Below are 22,242 nucleotides of genomic sequence, written 5' to 3' on the forward strand. Positions count from 1 at the left end.
GACTTGGGCGATGTGCCACGCTGGGCCCCAGCCGCAGGGAGCTCACAGGAGACTGGCCAGTTACAAGTGCTGTGGTGCCAAGGGCCACAGAGGCGGAGCATGTTAGCGAAAATCTTGCTCCCTTGCCATGCCTCGAGACCCAGGCCCTACCCAGCCATGTCCTCCCACAGGGACCTGTTCTGTCCCTGAGTCCACCTGGCTGAGCCCATGCCCACCGCCCCTCACTCTGCAGGTGACTTGATGGGGGGCACACCAGTGTGCGAAGTCAACGGGGTGAGGTGACAGGCCAGCTTCAATCCCTGGAGAAGTTTCCGTGGTCACCCAGCACCCAGAGTCTCTCACTAGCGGCGCCCTTGATGTGCCTGGCCAAGGGCACCACAGGGAGCTCTCCTCCTGGTCCTCCAGGGAGGGTGCTGACTCTGCCTGCTCCCGTCTCCAGCGCCTGACCCCTTGGCCACTCGCCACCAGGCCCAGCTGAACTTGGGCTAGGCCCAAGACCAGGGCTCCCACAGAGTGGACACCTAGGGACACCCCTGCCTATCCAGACTGTCCCCCCCCCCCCGCCCCGCCGCCTGGAGGGGCCCCAGAAGCCAGTGCTGGCAAACTCATGACTTTGTGAATCCCACCACATCCCTGGTAGTGCTCAGGACACAGACAGGGGCACCAACAAGGCAGTCCTTCCAGAAGCCCCATTGAGAGCGTCACTGGTCACAGGGACTCTGGGATGGATAACCTCGTGGTGTCTCTCTCATTTAGGCCATTTGTCCCCCCAAGGACCCCAGGCAAGAAAGAAAGTTTGCAAAAGGCAGTTTCAACCTCCAAAATTTAAATCGGAGGAGGATAAGGAGGGCTGGGGCTTGCCACCAGGGTACAGCCTGGGTTGGCAGCGACTAGCCTGGCTGTGGGCTCAGGGAGGGACAAGACCCGAGACCACCATTTCCCCAAGAAAAGAAGAAAGGGATCTTCTTTTCTTGGCTCAGACCCATCCTGCCAGGCCCCCGACGGGCACTCAGGGAGGCCGTGTTAACGTGTTCTCAGGGGAGTCCCGGCTGTGGGCCGGCCTTGGCCCTTCCCGGACGACGGGGTGCGTGGAGGAACGGGGGGCAACTGGGGGGCAACGGGGCGGCGGCGGCCAGGACCCCAGGGTCGCCCACAAGCAGGACCGTGTGGGCGCACGGTGGGCTTGGGGGACCCCGGCCGAGTCGAAGCTCCAAGCTGGCGGCGCAGTGAGGTCCGACGTTCGACGTTCCCCGACGGCAGGACCCCCCCCTCCCCCCGCACCCGGAGAGGTCAGCCCGGGGCGAGGCGGGGGGGAGGGGGGAGGTGTGGGCCGGCGTGGCGGGCGCTCCCTCTCCCCCAGGGGGCGCCCCGGCCGGGCCCCCGAGCGGGCGGAAGCAGAGGGGGCGCCACGCGGCGGGAGACGAGGCCATGGGCGCGCGCGTCGGGGCGCTGCTGCTGCTGCAGCTGCTGGTGCGAGCGCAGCTCGGGAGGCAGGGTGAGCTCAGGCGGGGGCCGCGGGCCGGCGTCGGGCTGCTGGGGGGGGGGGCGGCTGGGGCGCGCGCAGACCGGGCGGAGCTCACCCTCCCGCCCGCCCCCCCAGAGTTTCAGGATCAGGACCAGCTGTTTGCAGGTAAGGCGCCCAGGACGCGCGCTTCCCCGCGCGGGGCCCCTGAGCCGCAGCGCAGAGGGCGCCTCATCTTCTCCTCTCCTCCGCCCAGGTTTCGAGAACTCGTCGTTGCTCACGTGTAACTGCCGGGCCCCTGGGGGGAGGGGCGGGCGCCCGCGGACCACGTGGGGAGGGTCCCGGGGTCCCCTGGTCCCCCTGCGGCGCGACCCCCGACGCGCGCCCTTCTCCGTCCCCGAAGGGGAGCCCCTTCCCTTCGCGCAGGAGGGCGGGGTCCTGCCGCTCAGCCGCGTGTCCGTCTGTCCGTCCCAGGGCCCTGTGGCCGCCACAAAATCGAGCCGCGCGTGGTGGGCGGAAAGGACTCAGAGCTGGGGCGCTGGCCGTGGCAGGTCAGCCTGCGCAGGGGTAAACGCCACCGCTGCGGAGCGAGCCTGCTGAACCGCCGCTGGGTGCTCACGGCCGCGCACTGCTTCCTAAAGTGAGTCTGGGGCCAGCGGTCCCCACACCAGGGGACGGGGCGGGGGGGGGGAGGGGGGCTGGGGGGTGTCCGGGTCCTGCGCGCGGTCCGGGTGCGGATGCAGCCCTCGTGTTTTCCTGAGCCCCAGGCCCAGCTGCAGCCACGTGAGGAAAACCTCGTTCGCCTTCTTCTAGAACGTTCTTCAGAACCTTCGCACGCACTTTTGTGTCGTGTTCTTTTCTGTCTTCTTTTCTCCCCAGATGGCAGCACCAGGCGTCCCCTTCCTCGTCCCACGTACCAGGGGGTGGAAGGAGGTGGGGAAGTGCTGGGCACAGAGCCTGGCCTGTGGCGAAGGTGGTGGTGGAGTTTTCCACCTGCTCTGGTCCTGTGCATCTGTTCATTGTTTTTTTAGGATGGCTGTGGGAGGTGACAGGCTGGCTGAGTGACTGGCCAGATCAGGCCCCAGGGGGAGGCACCTTGCTGCCCCACCCCCACATCCCCAGAGTCTAGGACTTTGGTCCATCTTCTCTGAGCGTTATCATTTCTACACTGGAGGCTTTGGTCCGTGAGAGGAACTGTAATGGTGTCCAGGATGAGCCCGAGTAGCACCCGCAGCAGTCCCACCTCAGGGAGTCGGCCCCAGGTGTGCTCAGGGGGCCCTCCCTTCTCTAAGGATCCCTCCCTGCTCTCTCCTCCCTTGCCAGGCACAGTGATCCCTCAAAATGGACGGTTCAAATCGGTGAGCTGTCTTCTAGGCCAAGTTCCTGGAAACTGTGGACCTTCTACCGTCGTTACAGGGTGAAGGATATTATTATATATCCCCAGTTCAGTGGGACTTCACTCAAGGACATCGCCCTGCTGAAGCTGTCCTCCTCTGTCACCTACAATAAGTACATCCAGCCCATCTGTGTTCTGACCTCCTCTTCCGAGTTCCAGAACCGGACCGACTGCTGGGTGACCAGCTGGGGGGACATCCAAGAAGATCAGGGTGAGGCTGGAGGCAGGGGGGTGGGGCGGGGGGGGACTCACGCTCCACCATCTGTTGCATCCGCACCTGGGTCTGTGCACAGCTGGGGCCGCTCAGCACTGTCTCCTCACCTGCTGTCCGCTCCTGCTCCCCCTGGAAGGGACAGACTTCTGTCCTCACAGCCGCTTCCCTCTCCCTTCCAGAGACTGTGAGCCAGGAGCCACAGTGAGAGGGAGCCCAGCTGGGCCCGGGCCTGCACCCCCCAGACTGCAGGGGTGTGGAAGTTTTGGGGTTAGACTTGTCAGAAAGGCCGCAGGTGTTTTGGGTTTTTTTAATTCAGATTTAACTCACAAAACATAAAATTCACCATTTTAAAGTGTATAATTCTGTGGCATTTAATTTAGCTCATTCACAGTGTATAACCATCAACTCTATCAAGTTCCAAAACATTGTCATTGCTTCCCAAGGAAATCCTGCCATCACTAAGCAGTCACTCCTCCTTACCCTCTCCTTCCAGCCTTTGGCAACCGCTAACAAGCTCCTTGTCTTTATGGATTTACGTATTCTGGGTATTTCCTGTAAATGGGTTCATACGGTATTTGACCTTTGGTGTTCGGCTTCTTTCACTTAGCGTAACATTTTCATGATTCATCTATGTTATAGTATGTGTCAGAATCTCGTTCCTTTTTATGGCCAAATAACATCTCATTGTATGGCTATACCACAATTTCTTTAGCCATTCTTACATTGGTGGACATTTGTGTTGTTTCTACCTTTTGGGTATTGTGAATAGAGCTGCTATAAGCATTAATGTATGAATTTTTGTTTGAACACCTCTTTTCAGTTCTTTTGTGTATATATTTAGGCACACAATTGCTGAATCACGTGGTAATTCCGTGTTTAACTTTTTGAGGAACCAAGAAACATGTTCCACAGCAGCCGCACCATTTACATTCCCCTCAACAACGAGTGAGGCTTATAATTTCTCCCCATTCTCCTCAACACTTGTTTTTTTTCCCTCCATCCTAGTGGATGTGAAGTGACATCTCGTTGGGGTTTTGATTTGCATTTTCCTAAAATGACTAGGGATATTGAGCATCTTTTCACGTGCTTGCTGGCTGTTTGTAGATCTTTCTTGGAGAAATGCCTATTCAAGGCCTTTACCCATTTTTAAATTGAGTTGTCTTTGTTGTTGAGTTGTTGAATTTATTTATTTATTTATTTTTAAAGATTTTATTTATTTATTTGACAGAGAGATAGCGAGAGCAAGAACACAAGCAGGAGGAGTGGGAGAGGGAGAAGCAGGCCTCCTGCCGAGCATGGAGCCCAATGTGGGGCTTGATCCTACGACCCTGGGATCATGACCTGAGCCAAAGGCAGACGCTCAATGACTGAGCCACCCAGGAACCCCCTAATTTTTTTTAATTATTAAATAAGATTTTATTTATTTGACAGAGAGAGCACAAGCAGCGGGAGCAGCAGAGGGAGAGGGAGAAGCAGGCTTCCTGCTGAGCAAGGAGCCCGACGTGGGGCTCAATTCCAGGACCCTGGGATCATGACCTGAGCTGAAGGCAGACGCTCAACTGACTGAGCCACCCAGGCGCCCTTGTTGTAGAGTTGTAATAGTTCTTTATATGTTCTGGATACTAAACCCTCATCAGGCATATGATTTGCAAATATTTTCTCCCATTCTGCAGATTTCTTTGCACTTTCTTGATAGTGTCTTTTGATGCAAAAAAAATTTTTTTTAATTTTGATGTTTAAATCATTTATTTTTTCTTTTGTTGCTTGTGCTTTTGATGTCATATCTAAGAACCTGTCACCAAATTCTAGGTCATGAAGATGTACTTCCATGTTTTCTTGAAGAGTTTTATAGTTTTAGCTCTTACATTTATGTCTCTCACCCATTTTGAGTTGATTTTTGTATATGGTGTGAGGTAGGGGTCCAGTTTCATTCTTTTGCATGTAGATATCCCAGTTGTCCCAGCACCATTTGTTAAAGAGACTCCTCTCGGGCACATGGGTGGCTCATTCAGGTAAGCGTCTGCCTTCAGCTTGGGTTGTGATCCCAGCTTCCTGGGATGGAGCCCCGCATCAGGATCCCTGCTCATCGGGGAGCCCGCTTCTCCCTCTCCTGCTCCCCACTTCGTTTGCTCTTTCTCTTTGTCAAATAAATTAATTAAAAAAAAAAAAAAGAGAGACTCCTTTCCCCCTTGCATTGTCTTGGCACCCTTATTGATTGACCATAGATGTACTTCTTTGTTCTGTATGTTCATCCTTATGCCAGCACCTCATTGTTTGATTCTTATAACTTTATAATATGTTTCGAAATCAGGAAGTGTAAATCGTCTAACTTTGTTCTACTTGTTCAATATTGTTTTGGTTATTTGGGGTCTCTTGGTATTCCATATGAATTTGAGGGTCAACTTGTCTATTTCTGCTAAAAAGAGCATTGGGATTTGAAGAGGGATTGCATTGAATTTGTAGATTGCTTTGGGGAGTAGTGCCATCTTCATTATGTCTCCAATCCATGAACATGGGATGTATTTCCATTTGTTTAGGTCTTTAATTTCTTCTCCTGGGGCTCCTGGGTGGCTCATTCAGCTAAGCGTCTGCCTTCAGCTTGGGTCATGATCCCAGGGTTCTGGGATGGAGCCCCATGTGGGGCTCCCTGCTGAGTGCGGAGCCTGCTTCTCCCTCTTCCCCTCCCCCCTGCTCGTGCTCTCTCTCGCTCTCTCTCTCTCTCAAATAAATAAAATCTTTAAAAAAAAAATTTTTTTTTTTTTTTTAGAGAGAGCGTGCAAGCTGAGGGCGGGGCAGAGGGAGAAGGAGAGAGAGAATCCCAAGCCGACTCCATGCGGAGTGCAAGGCCTGATGCAGGGCTAGATCTCGTGACCCTGAGATCATGACCCGAGCTGAAATCGAGTCAGATGCTCAACCCGGTGAGCCACCCAGGTGCCCCTAGGTCTTCAATTTCTTTCAGCAATGTTTTGTAGTCTTTTTGTGCGTGAGTCTTTCATCTCCTCAATTAAATTTATTCCTATTATTTTTGATGCTTTGTAAATGAAATTTCGTATTAAATTTCCTTTTAGAATTGTTCATTGGTAGTATAACAGACTCTTTTTTTTAAAGATTTTATTTATTTATTTGAGAGAGAGAATGAGAGAGAGAGCATTAGAGGGGTGAGGGTCAGAGGGAGAAGCAGACTCCCTGCTGAGCAGGGAGCCCGATGCGGGACTCGATCCCAGGACTCCAGGATCATGACCTGAGCCGAAGGCAGTCGCTTAACCAACTGAGCCACCCAGGCGCCCGGTAGTATAACAGACTCTTGTGTTTTGATCTTGGACCCTACAATTTTGCTGACTTCACTTATTAACTGTAGTCCTCTTTTGTGTATTCTTGATGATTTTCTGTATATAAGATCATATCATCCATGAATAGAGATAGTTTTACCTCTTCCTTCCCAATTTTGATGTGTTTTATTTCTTTTTCTTGGCTAACTGCCCTGACTAGAACTTTCAGTAAATTGTTAAATAGAAATGGCAAAAACTGGCATCACTGTCTTGTTCCTGATCTTAGGGGGAAAGCTTTCAGTCTTTCACCATTCAGTATGATGTTAGCTGTGAGTTTCTTACATATATTCTTTATCATGTTGAGGAAGTTTCTTCTATTCCTAGTTTATAGAGTGTTTTTATGATGAAGGATTTTTGGATTTTGCCAACTGCTTTGTGTGCATCTACTAAGTTGACCATGTTTTTTTTCCCCTTCATTTTATTAACATATACAGTACATTATATTCATTGATTTTCATATATGGAACCACCCTTTTATTCACGGGATAAATTTCACTTGGTCATGATGTACAGTTCTTTTAATATGCTGTTGGATTCAGTTTGCTAGCATTTTGTTGAGGATTTTTGCATATATATTCATAAAGGATATTGGTCTATTGTTTCTTTTTCTTGTGATGTCCTTGTCTGGGATTTGGTGTCACCGTAATGCTCGTCCCATGGAATGAGTTAGGAAGTGTTCCTTCCTCTTGTATTTTTTGGAAGAGTTCAGGAAGGATTGGTGTTAATTTCTTCCGATGTTTGGTAGAATTCACCATTGAAGGCATCTGGTCCAAGGTTTGTCTTTGTTGGGAGGTTCCTACTACACATTCAATCTCTTATTGCTCTGTTCAGACATTCTATTTCTTCCTGATTCAGTTTTGGTAGTTTATATGTTTCTGAGATTTTGTGCATCTCATCGCTGTGATCTAATTTGTTGGGGTACAACTGGTCATATTCCCCTACAGACATCATTATTTCTGTAAGGTCAGTAGTAATGGCCTCACTTTCGTCGTCAGTTATGTTGATCTTTCAAAGAACCAAGTTCTGATTTTGTTGATTTTCTCTGTTCTTCTATCCCCTAGCTCAATTCTGTCTGTTCCTCTCTTTATGATTTCCTTCTGTCTTCTACCATTGAGTTCAGTCTGCTCTGCTTTTTCTACTTTCTTAAGCCGTAAATCAGAGGATTGGTCTGAGATTTTTCTCCTGTGTTAATGTCGGCATTTCCAGTTGTAAGTTTCCTTCTGAGGGCTGCCCGTGCTGCATCCCATTAGTTTTGGTGTGTCTTATTTTCATCTGCATTCATTTCAAAGTGTTTTCTCATTTTCCTTGTGATTTTGTTTTCTTTTATCCATTGGTAAAGAATTTGTTTAATTTCCACACATCCATGAATTTTTGTTTGTCTTCTGTTACTGGCTTCTAGCCTCAGTCCCCTGTGGTTGGAGAAATGTTGTGTATGATTTCAATCTTTTCTAATTTATTGCAGCTTATTTTGTGGCCTGACATACCATCTGTCCTGGAGAGTGTCCCACGTGCACCTGAGAGGGATGTGTGTTCTGCCATCGTCTGGGCAGGTCGTTCTGTATATGTCTGTTAGGTCTCGTTACTTTATAGAGTTACTCAGGTCCCCTATTTTCTTGTTGATCTCCTCTCTGGTGGTTCTACTCATTATTCAAAGTGGGGTTTTGAGCCCCCAACTGTGGTTAGAACTGTTTCTCCCACTAGTTTTGTCAATTTTGCCTCATGTATTTTGGGGCTTGGTAGGTGTGTCAATGTTTGTAATTATTTTATCTTCTTATGATTTTGACATTGTTATCAGTATAGATTGTTCTTTTTTGATTCTCATAACAGGTTTTAACTGAAAGTCTGTTTTGTCTGACATTAAAATAGCAACCTCTGCTCTTCTCTGGTGGTTATTTGTGTGGAATCTCTTTTTCCCCAAACTTTTACTTTCAACTCTGTGTGCCTTTGGATCTAAAATGATTGTCTTGCACACAGTACGTAGTTGGATCTTGTGTTTGTAATCCATTCTGCTAACCTTTGCTTGTTTGCAGTGTTTAATCCATTTACATTAAAATTATTGACAAGTAAGGATTTACTTCTATCACTATTCTATTTGTTTTCTATATCTTGTCGTATCTGTTAATATCTATGCCTGTATCCTGCATCTTTTTTATTTCCTCCTTTTGTGTTTCATTGATTTTTATTAGTGTACTGTGTTGATTCCCTTCCCATTTCCTGTTCTGTATATTTTCTTAGTGGTTGCCCTGGGGATTACAATTAACAACTTAAATTTATTTCACTTTATTTTATTCAAGATTTTTTTTTTAATTTTTAAGTAGTCTCTACACCCAACGTGGGGCTTGAACTCATAACCCTGAGATCAAGAGTCGCACGCTCTACCAGCTGAGCCAGCCAGATGACCCTATAGCAATTTATTTTGAATTAATACCAACTTAGCTTCAATAGTATACAAAAATTCTGTTCCTGTACAGCTCTACTCCCCCCTTAAGCTCTTATTGTCAAGTTTACATATCGTGCAACCATTAACAGAAATATATAACTGTTGTTTTGTGCATGTGTCTTTAATTATAAAAGGAAAAAAAGAAGTGACAAACCAAAACTCTAAGAACACTGGTTCTCATGCTTACCCATGTGGTCTTTACCAGCACTGTCTCTCTCTCTCTATGAAAGGACACAGTGTCCTTTGATTGCAGCCTGAAGATCTCCTTTTTGCATTTCTTGTCAGGTGGGTCTACTTGGGATGCACCCTCTGGACATCTGTTTATCTGAGAATCTCTTAAACTCTCCCTCACTTTCTTTTCTTTTTTTTTTTTTTTTTAAAGATTTTATTTATTTATCTGAGAGAGACAATGAGATAGAGCATGAGAGGGGGGAGGGTCAGAGGGAGAAGCAGACTCCCTGCTGAGCAGGGAGCCCGACGCGGGACTCGATTCCAGGACTCCAGGATCATGACCTGAACCGAAGGCAGTCGCTTACCAACTGAGCCACCCAGGCGCCCCTCTCCCTCACTTTCTGAAGGATAGTTGTGCCCGATACAGAAGATACAGAATTGTCGGTTGACTCTTCTGTTCTTTCAGCAGTTGGAATATGTCATCCCTTTGCCTCCTGGCCTCCCTGTATCTGAAAAGCATTTGGCTGTTAATCTTGTTAAAGGTCTTTCACTTGATGTGAAGCTTCTCTCTTGCTGTTTACAAAATTCTCCCTTTTTTTTTTTTAGAGTTTGATGAAAATATATCTCAGTGTGGACCTCCTTGTGTTTATCCTACTTGGAGATTGTTCAGCTTCTTTGGGGTATAGATTCACATCTTTTAACAAATCCGGGGCATTTTCAACCTGAATCTTGCAGATGTAGTATGTTAATCCTAAACCATCTCAGTATGTTATCGCCCCACCCCCACCCCGTGCATGCTGTGGCTAAGCGACCACCCCACTGGCTCAGGCAGGGGCTGTCATCCCCATTCTATAGAGAGAGAAACCAAGGCTCAGCTCTCCATCCATTGGGTCCTTCAGTGATGTTGTTCATCACCCATAATGTGCAGGGTGCTGGGCTAGCGCAGAAGAGTCATCAAGAGCAATGTCCCAGGCACCTTGGGTGTCCCAGGGACCCCACCCCCTGTCCCAGATGGCAGAGGAGGGGCTAAGTCATTGTCTTTCTGTCACCCCAACCCCTGGCAGCTCTGCCGCCTCCTTACATTCTCCACGAAGTGCCGGTCTCCATCATAAACAACTCCTGGTGTGACTACCTGTTACACCAGCCCCGCTTCCTCAGTAACGACCTGAATGACATGATTTGTGCTGGCTCCGAGGATGGCAGCCGGGACGCCTGCAAAGTGAGTGCCCCTGCCCTAAAAGGGCCTTGCTGGAACCAGGCACCACCCCTCCCAACCTTGGACCTGGGAGCATCCCCCATGATGCCCATCAACCCACCCTCAGCATTTATTCATGAGAAAACAACAGACCTTAGTTATCTAGCCTGTGAGACAAGCATTGTTTTGCATTCATTGTACCTCCTTTGATCCTCACCTGGAAATTGGGGGGGGCAGTTAGAGACTATTGCCCCACTTTGCAGATGCAGAAACTGAGGCTTGTTCACTTCCGGGGTGGGGGGTGGGATTTGCACCCAATCTGCCCAGCTCCACAGCCCCCCCTGCTGTCCCCGCCTCTCCACTGGTCCCTCGGGCCCCGCCCCAGGCCTGGCTCACCCGCGCTGCTCCCCAGGGTGACTCAGGTGGACCCCTGGCCTGTGAAAAGAAAGGGCTGTGGATTCAGGTTGGAATCGTGAGCTGGGGATCAGGCTGCGGGAGGCCCAACCGGCCGGGTGTTTACACCAACGTCAGTAGGCACTTCAACTGGATCCGGATGCTGTTGGCCCGCAGCCCCGGCGTTCCCAGGCCAGCCCCCTGCCCGCCCCTGCTCCTCCTCCCTCTGCTCTGGCCTGCCTCCCTCCTGCAGCTGGCCTGAGCCCTGCAGAGCCCGGGAGAGTGGGGGGAGAGTGGGGCCGTCTGCTAAGCCAGCCCCGTCCCCCTGGGTTCCTTTGCTAATAAACACGTTTGCATGTTGGAGTCTGTGCCTTGCAGAGCCTTCTGTGGCCCCGGGGGGCTCCCTGGACACCCAGACACCCCAGCAGCACTCCCTAACTCCTAAATCTTGCTCCAGCGGTCCGCACTATTCAGGTTTGGGGGGCAAGCCACAGGACCCCCTCGGGTTAGTTGAGTCAGAAAGATAATTTATGGGAGGACATTAGTAGCCCCTGGGGAGACGAACAGGGGTGCCGGGAGGAAACGTCCTGAACCCCTCGGTGCTCGGGGCCCCCCCACCAGACACTCCTGGTCTGACCTCCGTCCCCGAGGCCGACCTGGGACCAGGACTGGGGTGTGGGAAGTTGATTTGGGAGGTGATACCAGGAAGCCCCAGTGAGGAGGTTCCCGCTGTGGGCAACTGAGGCACAGTCCCACTGGAGCCCGTGAGAAACCACAGCGGCGCCTCAGCACCCGCGAAGCAAACCTCCCTGCTCACCCGTGATCCTGGGAGGAAGGCTGGAACGGGGTTCTGCTTCCCCAAACGGGGGGAGTGGTCAGACGCTGGTGGGCTGCCACAAACAAGACCAAAGTCCTTCCCGCCAGGCAGGAGGCCCTGTCTGCTCCCTGTCTCACCAGCTCCCTCAGAGGCCACCGCTGCGTCAGGTGCGGGCGCCCCGTTTGTTTCCTTCCTGCCCTCCCCCACGCCACACGCAGCAGGGCCAGCGGCTTCCCGGTGCTCCTGGGCTCCTGGCCAGGCCGGGCACCCCACCCCTGCAGGGACCCTGCCACCTCCTGTCGCCCCTCACCCCTCGTGAGGCTCCCCCACACTTACATGGCGCCTGTGTGACCGGCTCTGGCCTTTGGGGTCCTTGCAGGTGCCGTTTCCTTGGTCTAGAATGTTCCCCCTTCTCCTGGTTGAGCCCCGCTCTCCTCCAGGCCTCATCTGAGACGTCACTCCCTCCACTCTGTCATCTGCTCATCACACCCATTAGGGTCCTTCAGGCCGGCTCTCCCTTTGTCACTAACTGGCCGTGGCCGTACCTTCCTGCATGGGCGGTCCCGGAGCCTGCGCTGGCCCAGCAATGACCATGCAGCCCTGTGCCCTTCACGGTGGAGACACCCCACAGCCCCACCCGGGATCAGTGACGGGCTCCGGGAGGTCTGGCCACCCCCTCCTGTGGCACAGGCCACACTGGACGTTTCCGGGCCCAGGGTGGAAGGGAGCCCCAGGGGACCATCGACACTCCGCCCCGGGGGGTCATCGTGGGGCAGCGCTGGGTCCCTGGTTCCTTCACCCTGTGGTGTCCCCCACCCTTGCTCTCCTGAGATAGGCCGGAGATGGTGAGCACTCTCAGCCATCCTGGGAAGGGAACTGGCAGCTTCAGGCGGGCCACTCGGGGCTCATCACCCCTCCACCCCGTCCCTGCCGCCTTCGGCGTTCACGCTCCCAGCTGTCTTCCCTGGAGGACACGACCCTGCCACAGAGAGTGGCCCTGTGCGCCTGGGCTCGCGTGCCCTGCACCAGCTGCTGCTGGGACCCGGTCACTGACCAGTGGGCCTGAGCTGGTGGCCAGTGGAATTGCTTGTCCCTCCAGAGCTGGATCAGGGCGTGCCACCATGCTGTGGACAGCTGGAGTCTCTCTGACTGCTGGGGAGGACGTGCATGGTGGGGACATGGCAGGCCTGTCTGGTGAGGAAGATGGAGGCTGGGTGGGGAGTCGCCAGACCGTGAGTGACCAACGTCCCATCGCATGTTTTCCCAGCAGCCACGAGAGGGGCCTTCCCTTGTGATGAGTTCATGGAGACAGTTAAACCTGCAACTTTCATCTTCGAGGACATCTTTACTTTGGAGTCAAGATTTTTTTTCTTTTTTCCTTTCCTTTTTCTTTTCTTTTCCTTCCTTCCTTCCTTTCATAGGCTCCACGACCAGTGTGGACCCCATTGTGGGGCTTGAACTCACAACCCTGAGATCAAGACCTGAGCTGAGATCAAGAGTCGGACACTTAATCAACTGAGCCACCCAGGAGCCCCTGGAATCAAAACTTTTTTTTTTATTTTTTTAAAGATTTTATTTATTTATTCATGAGAGACAGAGAGAGAGAGAGACAGAGGCAGAGGGAGAAGCAGGCTCCCCGCGGAGCAGGGAGCCCGATGCGGGACTCGATCCCAGGACCCTGGGATCACGACCTGAGCCGAAGGCAGACGCTTAACCGACTGAGCCACCCAGGCGTCCCGAATCAAAACTTTTTAAGCATAGTTTTTATAGAGTAAATGTTAGCGTATTAGACTCGTGATTATTTTTCACTTATATTGTGGGTGGTGCCAACAATGTATTTTTCCTTCTCCTTTCTTTTTCTTATTCTCCAAAAAGTTGTAGAAGCCAGAGCAGATATTTTAGGTAGCCACTAAGATTTATTACTTCCCTTATGTAAACAAGAATAATTATGGAGAAAGTGAAGTATTTCTGACGGGTTCTGATTGTAATCACAGTCCAGAGCATCAACACTTGTCACCCCCAGGTGATGGCCATCTAGGCGATTACCATCGCTTTTAGCCTTTTCCAGATTTCCTTCGCTACCCCTTTCCTATTGTGCTGTAATCAGAAAACAAAACCAGTAAGTGTATTTAAAAACCAAACAAGAGGGGCGCCTGGGTGGCTCAGTCGTTAAGCGTCTGCCTTCAGCTCAGGTCATGATCCCAGGGTCCTGGGATCGAGCCCCGCATCGGGCTCCCTGCTCTGCGGGAAGCCTGCTTCTCCCTCTCCCCCTGCTTGTGTTCCCTCTCTGTCTGTCAAATAAATAAATAAAATCTTTAAAAAAAAAAAAAAAAAAAAAAAAAAACCAAACAAGAATCCAGTTGGTTGGGTGTGTGGACAAGTGACATTTTCTCAAGCATATGGAGGCTCTGTGGATGCAGATTCAAGCCTCCTGTGGATGCAGATTCAAACCTCACGACGGGTGAGGGGCGACAGGAGGTGGCAGGGTCCCTGCAGGGGTCCTGCCTGCCACTTCCACGGACAAACGCAACAATAGAATGCTATCAAGATTCTGGAATAGGAGCTAGAAGGTGGTGCTGCAGGGTCTTTCAAGATTATCTGAGAAAAGGTCATTTCGGTTTTTGAATTCTAGACCTGCTAACAGCCAGTCAAGCGGGAGGGCAACATGATGTCATTCTCAGGCAGGACGGCTTACAAAGGTGACCTCCCGCCTGCCCTTCCTGAGGGAGGTCCCTGCGGTGGGGAACAGAACAGAGCCCAAGGTTGTCAGCGTCCAGATCTCCAGAGACTGAGTACGTCACTCTGTATGGCAAAAGACACTCTGCAGACGTGGCTGAGCCAGCGGCGTGACATGGGGAGGTTATCCTGGACTGCCCGGGTGCAACCGGTGTCATCCCAGGGGTCCTGAAACCTGGAAGGAATCAGAAGCAGCAGTAAGAGTGGTGGCCTAGGACGAGGGCAGATGAGGGGACGGATGCAAGGAAGAATAAATAAGAGATGGCAAAATGGTAGAAATAAGGCACTGAAGTCCCGTTTCTACTCCTGGAAAGAAGAGAAAAAGGACAATCAGGAGCGTTAGGGGTGAGGGCAGCAAACCCAAGGTCCAAAATTAGCCAGCGTTCCCCAAACTGACCTGACCATGGAACCCTCGTTTTGGGGGAATTTCAGAAGAGACTTGTAAGACACTGTCCCACGTCTCCAGGGCCAAGCCGGGGCCTGGAAGTTCCCTCAGTCCCTCCCTGATCTGATACCCTTCATCTCCTGGGGTGGATTTTTCTTCAGTAAAATCTCAGGTCTTTCAGCACCTTTCTCTGCTGTGTGCCCCCTCTGACGCAAGGGGGCACTGCTGAGCTGCGGGCTCCCCGCCCAAGCTGCCCAGGGGCTCCTCTAGAGGGGAGTGGAGGGCACAGGTGCTTGGTCCCTCAATGGATGTTTGCTAAATAAGCAGGTACCTGAACATGCAGGTGAGTTAAGGGGCCTGAAACAATGTTTATTTCCCCATACTTATTTGCATGGGTTGAGGACCCCGGCCCGCCCACCGCCTCCCCGTTGCCATTAGCCCCGTTCTGTGTCTGCGGGATCCCTTCTCTACACCCCCAGGGAGTCTCTCCCTTATGGAGTCTGATGGCCAGGTGCAGAGCTGCGCATCCACAGGTCTGCCCACCGCACAGGCTGGTCTCCTTTGCATGCAAGAAGCAGGTGGTCGCTTGAAGAATTCGCACACACCCAGCCCGGGGCGGCTCATTCCCAGCCTGACAGACATTGCTGCTCCGGACAGCTGTTTAAGATAATGGGTGAAGTGGTTCTGTTGCAGAGCCAGACTTGTTTGTATCGTAAAAATAGCCTCACGATGGTGATTCTAAAAATAATGCATTCTCCTTAGAAAATACAAGTCCGCAAAAGGAGCATAAAGAAGAAACTGTTAAAGATCACCAGAACCCAACTTTGAACCAATTTCTGAACACTGGACATTTAGGTTGTTGACAAATGTCATTACAAATGACATTTTTGGGGCGCCTGGGTGGCTCCGTCGGTTAAGCATCCAACTTACCTTGATCCCAGCTCAGGTCTTGATCTCAGGATCGTGAATTCGAGCCCCACGTTGGGCCCTGCACTGGGCATGCAGCCTACTTAAACAAAACAAAACGACATCTTTCTGTAATCTTATAAATCTCGGCACCTGTTCCTAATCATTTTTTCAGCTAATGTTTCTATGGGTGCAGTGCTTTAGTCAAATGGGCTTCATGTTTTCAAAGGAGTTTAAACCACGAGGAGGACTCCAGTACACTCCTCCAACAAAGGAAGAGGGACCCATCTCCCACCCTGTTTTGACCCTGAGGGTGTCCACTTTTATATCCTTTATAAACTTACAGGTTAAAAAAAACACTTCTCAGAGGTGTGGGGGGCTCAGTCAGTTAGGCATCTGCCTTCGGCTCAGGTCATGATCCCAGGGTCCTGGGATGGGGTCCCCATCTGGCTCCCTGTTCAGCGGGGAGCCTGCTTCTCCCTCTCCCTCAGCCTTCTGCTCCCCCTGCTTGTGCTCTCTGTCAAATAAAATCTTAAAAAAACCAAACAAAATGCTTCTCAGTTTGTAAAAGTGGTACAGTCTTACCAAAAAATAAAAGTCAAAGCAATACAAAAAAGGACAGGGGAGGAAGAGGAAAATGTCCTAAATCCCCTTACCTGGAAGTAACCGTAGTTTTGTTTGAATATTGTTTCAGAAGTCTGTTTGGAAAGGCAGGTTCTAGGACAGGCACGTGGAAGGATGGGTAGGGTGTGGGTCAGGGTGGGGGCCCGGACACATGTGCCTCCGAACTCCAGGGAACAAGGAGACGTTTACAAAGGGAATCCTTCTCTAAGAGTGTTGGACCCCAGCTATGCGGCAGGCTTCTCAAAGCAGGGAGGCAGGAGATGATGAGGCTGGGGCCTCAGTGGGCCTGGAGGTGGGGTTCTGGACACTTGGAGGTGGGACACAGTAGCTCTGGGGTTCAGGAGAGGCTCCCAGCAGAGCCTCGGGCTGGCTGGGTAATGCCCTGTAGTGGGTTAAATTGTGGCACCCCCCCAAAGGATATGTCCTCTCAGAACCTCTGATGGGGCCTTATTTGGACTAAGGGTCTTTGCAGATGTAATTAAGGTAGGGACCTTGAGGCGCTTCTGGATAGGATGGGCCATAAATGCAACACCGGCTGTCCTTACAGAGACAGGAAAAGAGAAGCCATAGACACGGGGAGCGGCGCAGGTGAGGGAGGAGGAAAGACTGCAGGGGTGTAGCTACGAGCTGAGAAGGGCCCAGGCCGGCAGACAGCCACCAGAGACTGGAAGAAGCAAGAAAATGTTCTCCTTTAGAGACTTTGGGCTGAATACAGATTAATTTATTTGAGCAAGCGAGCACGAGCGGAGGGCGGAGCAGTGGGACAGGGAGAAGCAGGCTTCCCGCTGAGCAGGGCGCCCGATGCGGGGCTCGATCCCGGGACCCTGAGATCATGACCTGAGCCGAAGGCAGACACTCAACCGACTGAGCCACCCAGGTGCCCCATGGGATTTTAATTACATAAAAGATTAGACAAAATGTGTGGTTGGGTGTCCTGATTTTCCAAAATAGGTGTTGCATTTCTCTGGGGAGAAGTGGGGAAAATGCTTAGCTTAGAGCGTGGCATCAATGAGAATTCGAGGCCCACAGGCTTCAGAGCACACAGGGGTCTCCCGAAAGCCCACATCCAGCGAGCAGGGAGACCTGACCCAGCCCCTCACCTCTGCTGGGAGAAGGCCGCATTGTTCCAGCTCCTGGCAGAGTGAGGTCTGGGCCAAGCCCATGGGGGGATTATGGCCTTGCAAATCCCCTCCTGGGGAGCCCTCATCCTGAGGGACCAAGGGCCTGTGTTGAGTCTCCCCAGGGCCAGCACTGGGCCAGGGAGGATGAGGGGGCAGGGCTCCTGAAAGGGGCCCCCTTGCAGGTGTGCATGAGTGTACGTCCGTGCAGGTCGTGTGCAAGGCCCCGTGTGTCGGGGCAGCTGGGCAGCCGTGCGTCCTCGAGGATGCATCTGTGTGCGCGCACGTGTGTGCGGGTGCCCCTGCTATAACCATACTCCTGCCCTCCGAAGATGCACCTCGTGTGTGCTTTTGGGCACGTCCTGGCACCCCCGTCATCTGGGCAGCAACTGGCTCTTCTTGCAGCCAGTCCCCTCAGGTAGTGCCCCCCGGGGTTCTGCCCCCCCAGGTAGTGCTCCCCGGAGTTCTGTTCCCCCCAGGTAGTGCTCCCTGGGGTTCTGCCCCCCCACCAGGTAGTGCTCCCCAGGGTTCTGCCTACCCCCCAGGTTGTGCCCCCTGGGGTTCTGCCTACCCCCAGGTAGTGCTCCCTGGGGTTCTGCCTACCCCCAGGTAGTGCTCCCCGGGGTTCTACCCACCCCCAGGTAGTGCTCCCCGGGGTTCTACCCCTCTCCCCCAGGTAGTGTTCCCTGGAGTTCCGGTTCACACAGACCCTCCTTCTGGGTGCCAAGCCTGGCCAGCCTGGCACTAGGAAGAAGGCACCTGAGTTGGCAGCAAGACCCGCAAAAGTGCCCAGCGGTTGAGGGGGTCAGGAACAGAGCCCCCTTTGTGCAGCCTCCAGGCCCTTCCTCCAGAGCCGCGCCTGTCAAGGCCTCTGCCACCTCCACCCCACAGGAGGCTCTGGGGCCTCTGGAGGGGTTTGGCTGCCCCTGTCCCTTCCCTCAGTGGGCCCGGGGGCTTCTGGGAGGGGCTAGGAGCATTGGGAGGCCAGGTGGGGAGCCCTTAGCTTTCAACATGAGTCAGTGGCGGGTGCCTGAGCCCTAAGGGGCCTCTCCAGAGAGACCAGCGCAGGCCAGGAAGGAAGGGCCATGTCCAAAGCAGCTCTGTGCTCTCCCCACGGAGGGCTGGCTGGTAAATGCTGTGGATGGGCTGCCTCTCTTCCAGAGTGGGGACCAGGGAGCCTCCAGGATCGCTGACTTTGTGGGTGAAGGGCCAGAGGATACACGGGGCAGGTTTTCTGGGTCACAAAGTGTCATAATTGCTCAGCTCTGTGGGGTGACGTGAATGGGTTTGGCTGTGTGCCTGGAACACTATCCATGGGCAATGCCATCGGAGTTTCACAGGATTTTCATGTGTCACAAAGTGCTATTCTTTTGAATTGTTTCTAACCACTGAGAACTGTAAAAAGTGTTCTCAGCTCCCGGGCTGTGCTACAATGGGTGGGGGTGGGGTGCTCCCCAGGGTTCTGCTAACCCCTGGCCCAGATACCTCGGCGGGGTGTAGACAGGGCCTCCGCCCCGTCCCCAGTCCCCCAACACTGCCATCCCAGTGAAACCAGTAGGTGAGCCAGTGCTTCCAGAGTGGGTCTGTGCGCACAGGAGGCCGTTCTCTGCACCCTCTTCTTGTGACCAGATGGGACCTTCCTGAACACCCAGCCTGGCTCCTGGGCCGTGCATCCCTCCTTCCTCGCGCCCTCAGAGCGTTCCCTGGCGCTGCCAACACTGCCCCCCAAATGGACAAGTGTGCTGTTTCCCATCTTTTGCAATTTCAAAGGACACGGCCCAGAACCACCTTGCCCACCTGGCAGCACGGGTGAGACCCGGGTGCTCAGGCCCTTGCAGGAGAAGGATCCCTGAATTCTCATAACACCCACGAGGAGGCTCTATCCCAGCTCGCGGACAAAAGATGACCCAACCATCTGTTGGGGTGGTGGGAGCTCCCTGGACAGCACGCCTCACACGCAGGGAAGCCAAGATTTGGACCCAGTCTGGCTCCAGCGGCAGCACCGGCAGGAGCCTCAGACCTGCAGCCCTTGAAAAGTCCCCCGTTACCTCCCACGTAAGTCTGACACCTAGGCCTGACCCCAGGAGCCCCCAGAGGCACTGGCCTAGAGAATCGCCCTCTCTCCGACCCTCTGTGCCCGGTCATGCCCCGGCCAACCCCGGGGAGCACTACCGTTGAGGCCGGCCCGTCCCAGCTACATCTGCTCTGGGCACAAAGATTGTCACTGTCTTCCAAGTGACACAGCACGGGGCGCCAACCCCTGGGTGTCTCTTAAACCTGGCGCCGGGCACACAGTCCAGCTCTCTCTGAGGGTTGGCCTGAGCTCCTGGAAGCCCACGAGACACCAAGCTCCACACAGGCCTGAATAAGGTCCTGGGCCCGGTTGTGCACAAGGCAGGAGCCCCTGTGGGCACCTGGGCTGTAGCTCCCCGGGGGGTGGAGGCCTGTCTGGCCAAGCTGGGGGGACTCCCAGCAACCCCCCATTCTAGTCCAGGTGCTGAGGGGAGAGACCTGGAGGTGGCAGAGAAACGCTTGTCACTGTCCTGTTTTGTGCAGGCCATGAGCCCAAGGCAATAAACACAGTGCGCCTGGGAGCCTCCCCCAGGATGCCTCTGGGATTCCCCCAGGAAGAGCCGACCGCAATTCCTTCCTGTTGCCCTGGTGGCCCTACTTCCTTCCTTCTGGATGGGGGCCCACGGGGATGGGGTGGGTATAAAGGGCCGGGCGGAGAGCACCCAGGCACAAGACGCCGCGCCGCCAGGACTGGGCGACGGACTCTCGTGGGCAGGTACGGGCGGCGCTCCCCTCCCACGAAGGGGCCTGGCGAGGTCCGACGGGGGCCCCCTCAGAGTCAGTGGCCTGCCCTCTTCCCTCCAGGAGCCTTGGGACTCACCATCCAGAGGCCATGCTGCTGTGGCTGACTCTCGCCCTCCTGTGGAGCACCACCTGCTGGGCAAAGCGTAAGTCTGGCTGGGTCTGCCCCCCACCCCGGGGGGCCACGCTCACCCCGGCCCTCCTGGCCTGTCCCCCCAGGGTGCCACACTCACCCCTCCCAGCCCGTCCCCCGGGGGCCACGCTCACCCCTGCCCCAGCCCGTTCCCCGGAGGGGCACGCTCACCCCTCGCCACAGACCGACTCCAGTCCTGGGACCGCGCCGGCTGCCTGGAGGACCACGTCTAGTTCGGGGCAGGGATACACTCCACCTCAGCCTGTGGTGCTCTTCTCTTCCCCACCCGGTCCCCTCGTCCATCTAGAGATGTATGGGGAAGGAGGAGGCAAATATTTCAGCACCTCCAGCGACTGTGAAATCACCGGAATCCGGGTGGCTGTGGGTCTCCTGGGCCTGGTGAAGAGGTGAGTAGGAGCGGGGCCCGGAGCCCTGTCACCACAGCCTCGGGAACTGGGGGGTTTCGCACCTCGTCCCCTTGTATCTGCGCTGGTCTCCTGATGACCCTGGGAGTTCTGGAGCCACCAGCCACCACCTTCCTGTTTGTCCCTGTCCTTGCGCGTCCTCCCCGGCCCACCAGCCCCTTCCGTCCTGTCCGCAAGTCCTGCCTGGCTTCCTGGGCTGACCTAAAAAGAGGGGTAGGTGATGCTTCTCCCTCCTCTCTCCCTTCAATGCCAAACAGCCTCTCAGTCCCAGATGCCCGATGGGGAACCCAGGGGGTGGTCTGTCCAGGGGAGGGTCAGAGGAAAGGCAGTGAGGTCAAAAAGGACTGCAGGCAGAACACCAGTCAGCAGACATGCCTGGAGGCAGAGAGCCGGGCCGCAGCTCCAGGCCCGGGCGGACCCGTGCTCTACACGCCCAGGGTCCTGGGGAGGGCAGCAGGTGCCTCAGGGGACACAGTGTGGCCAGGGCTGGGGGGAGGAGGCGTGTGGGGGGAACAGGGAAGCCCCGATGAGCAGAGCTAGTGGAACTCCCCCAGGTAACTGTGGGAGTCACTTGCTTCTAAGGCCTGTGACCTGGTCTTGCCGGTAGCTGGGGTTCAAAGTCCAAGCTGGGCTGGGGACAGCTCCCCACTGTGTGCAGTGAGAGCGGCCGGCACCACCTGAGGGTCCCCTTTCGAATGATCTCGCTGCCTGCCCCCCCAAACCACTCCCACTTTTCAGATAAGGAAACTGAGGCCCGGAGCGGCTGGGTAATGAGCCCAAGCTCACAGAGCCCAAAAACATCAGAGCGGGGGTCTGAGAGCAGCACCTCTGTCCACGGGGTGGGGCCGCTGACCTGTCATGACAGGATTGCTGTCCTTGCAGGGGGATCGAGTGCCCGGGGAGTGGTGGGTCAGCCTGGCTCTGGGCCTCCAACTCTTCCCGTGTCCCAGTATCCAGGTGAGATGTGGCGTGTCCTGGAGCACAGTGTTTGGCGCCCCAGGTGGGACTACCCAGGAATTCATCCTGCAGCCAGGAGAACACATCCAAATGATCTATGGCTCCTACAGGGTGTTTATCCGGTCCCTGATCATATCCACAGATCAAGGGCGCTATGCCACCTTTGGGAAGGAAAGTGGCAACACCTTCATCGTCTCCCCCAGTGAGGACGGGAAGGTGCTCACGGGAATCTGTGGCCAGCATAAGTTTTTAGGCCTTTCGGGCCTCTGCTTTGAGTGGGACTACCCTCTAGAGGATGAGGAGTGGACCACTGAACCAAACAGTACTAGAGACCCGTGGTGCTCCAGCTGAGCCAAGGGGGCTGAGAATAGCTGAGTCTGGGCCTCAAATTAGAATCCGCCAATAAATAAAGCTTCTGCAAGAATGGTGTGTCCAGGTGTGGTTCTTGGGTCCAGGGTGTGACCAAAGCTTTCCCAGCTGGGGGGGGGGGGGGGGGAGACAAGGCCTCTGGGGTGGAGGTGCAGGGTGAGGAAGGAGCGGGTCCCATGCCCCAGGCCTCGGGGATTCTGCCTGGGCAGATCCTGGGCCTCAAAGATCTTGCATCTTTGAGGAGTCTGGGCTCCCAGGTCACCCTCCACCCCGCCCCTCCCCCAAGCCCATCCAGCTGGCCTCTGACAGCCCAGGCTCAGTCCCGGTCTTCTCTGAGTATGTGACGGGCCTCAGGGAA

General features: G+C 54.1%; 2 protein-coding genes across 2 annotated transcripts; both read left to right on the top strand.

The window, feature by feature from the left end:
* The first annotated feature begins 1,415 nt into the window (after nt 1-1,415).
* Nucleotides 1,416-10,871, top strand: LOC116645373 (testisin-like). The gene is made up of 6 exons (XM_032425505.1): nt 1,416-1,495; nt 1,601-1,745; nt 1,866-2,102; nt 2,792-3,069; nt 10,077-10,231; nt 10,620-10,871. The coding sequence occupies exons 1-6, from the start codon at nt 1,429-1,431 to the stop codon at nt 10,860-10,862; spliced, it is 1,125 nt and encodes a 374-aa protein (XP_032281396.1). The 5' UTR covers nt 1,416-1,428; the 3' UTR covers nt 10,863-10,871.
* An 8,921-nt stretch (nt 10,872-19,792) lies between these two features.
* ZG16B (zymogen granule protein 16B) lies at nt 19,793-21,866 on the top strand. Its single transcript, XM_032425506.1, has 4 exons — nt 19,793-19,974; nt 20,064-20,146; nt 20,441-20,540; nt 21,509-21,866. Exons 1-4 carry the CDS (start codon nt 19,793-19,795, stop codon nt 21,864-21,866), a joined length of 723 nt encoding a protein of 240 aa, XP_032281397.1.
* The last annotated feature ends 376 nt before the right edge of the window (nt 21,867-22,242 follow it).

The sequence above is a fragment of the Phoca vitulina genome, unplaced genomic scaffold, assembly GCF_004348235.1.
Source record: "Phoca vitulina isolate PV1807 unplaced genomic scaffold, GSC_HSeal_1.0 scaffold33, whole genome shotgun sequence".
Lineage (NCBI taxonomy): Eukaryota > Metazoa > Chordata > Mammalia > Carnivora > Phocidae > Phoca > Phoca vitulina.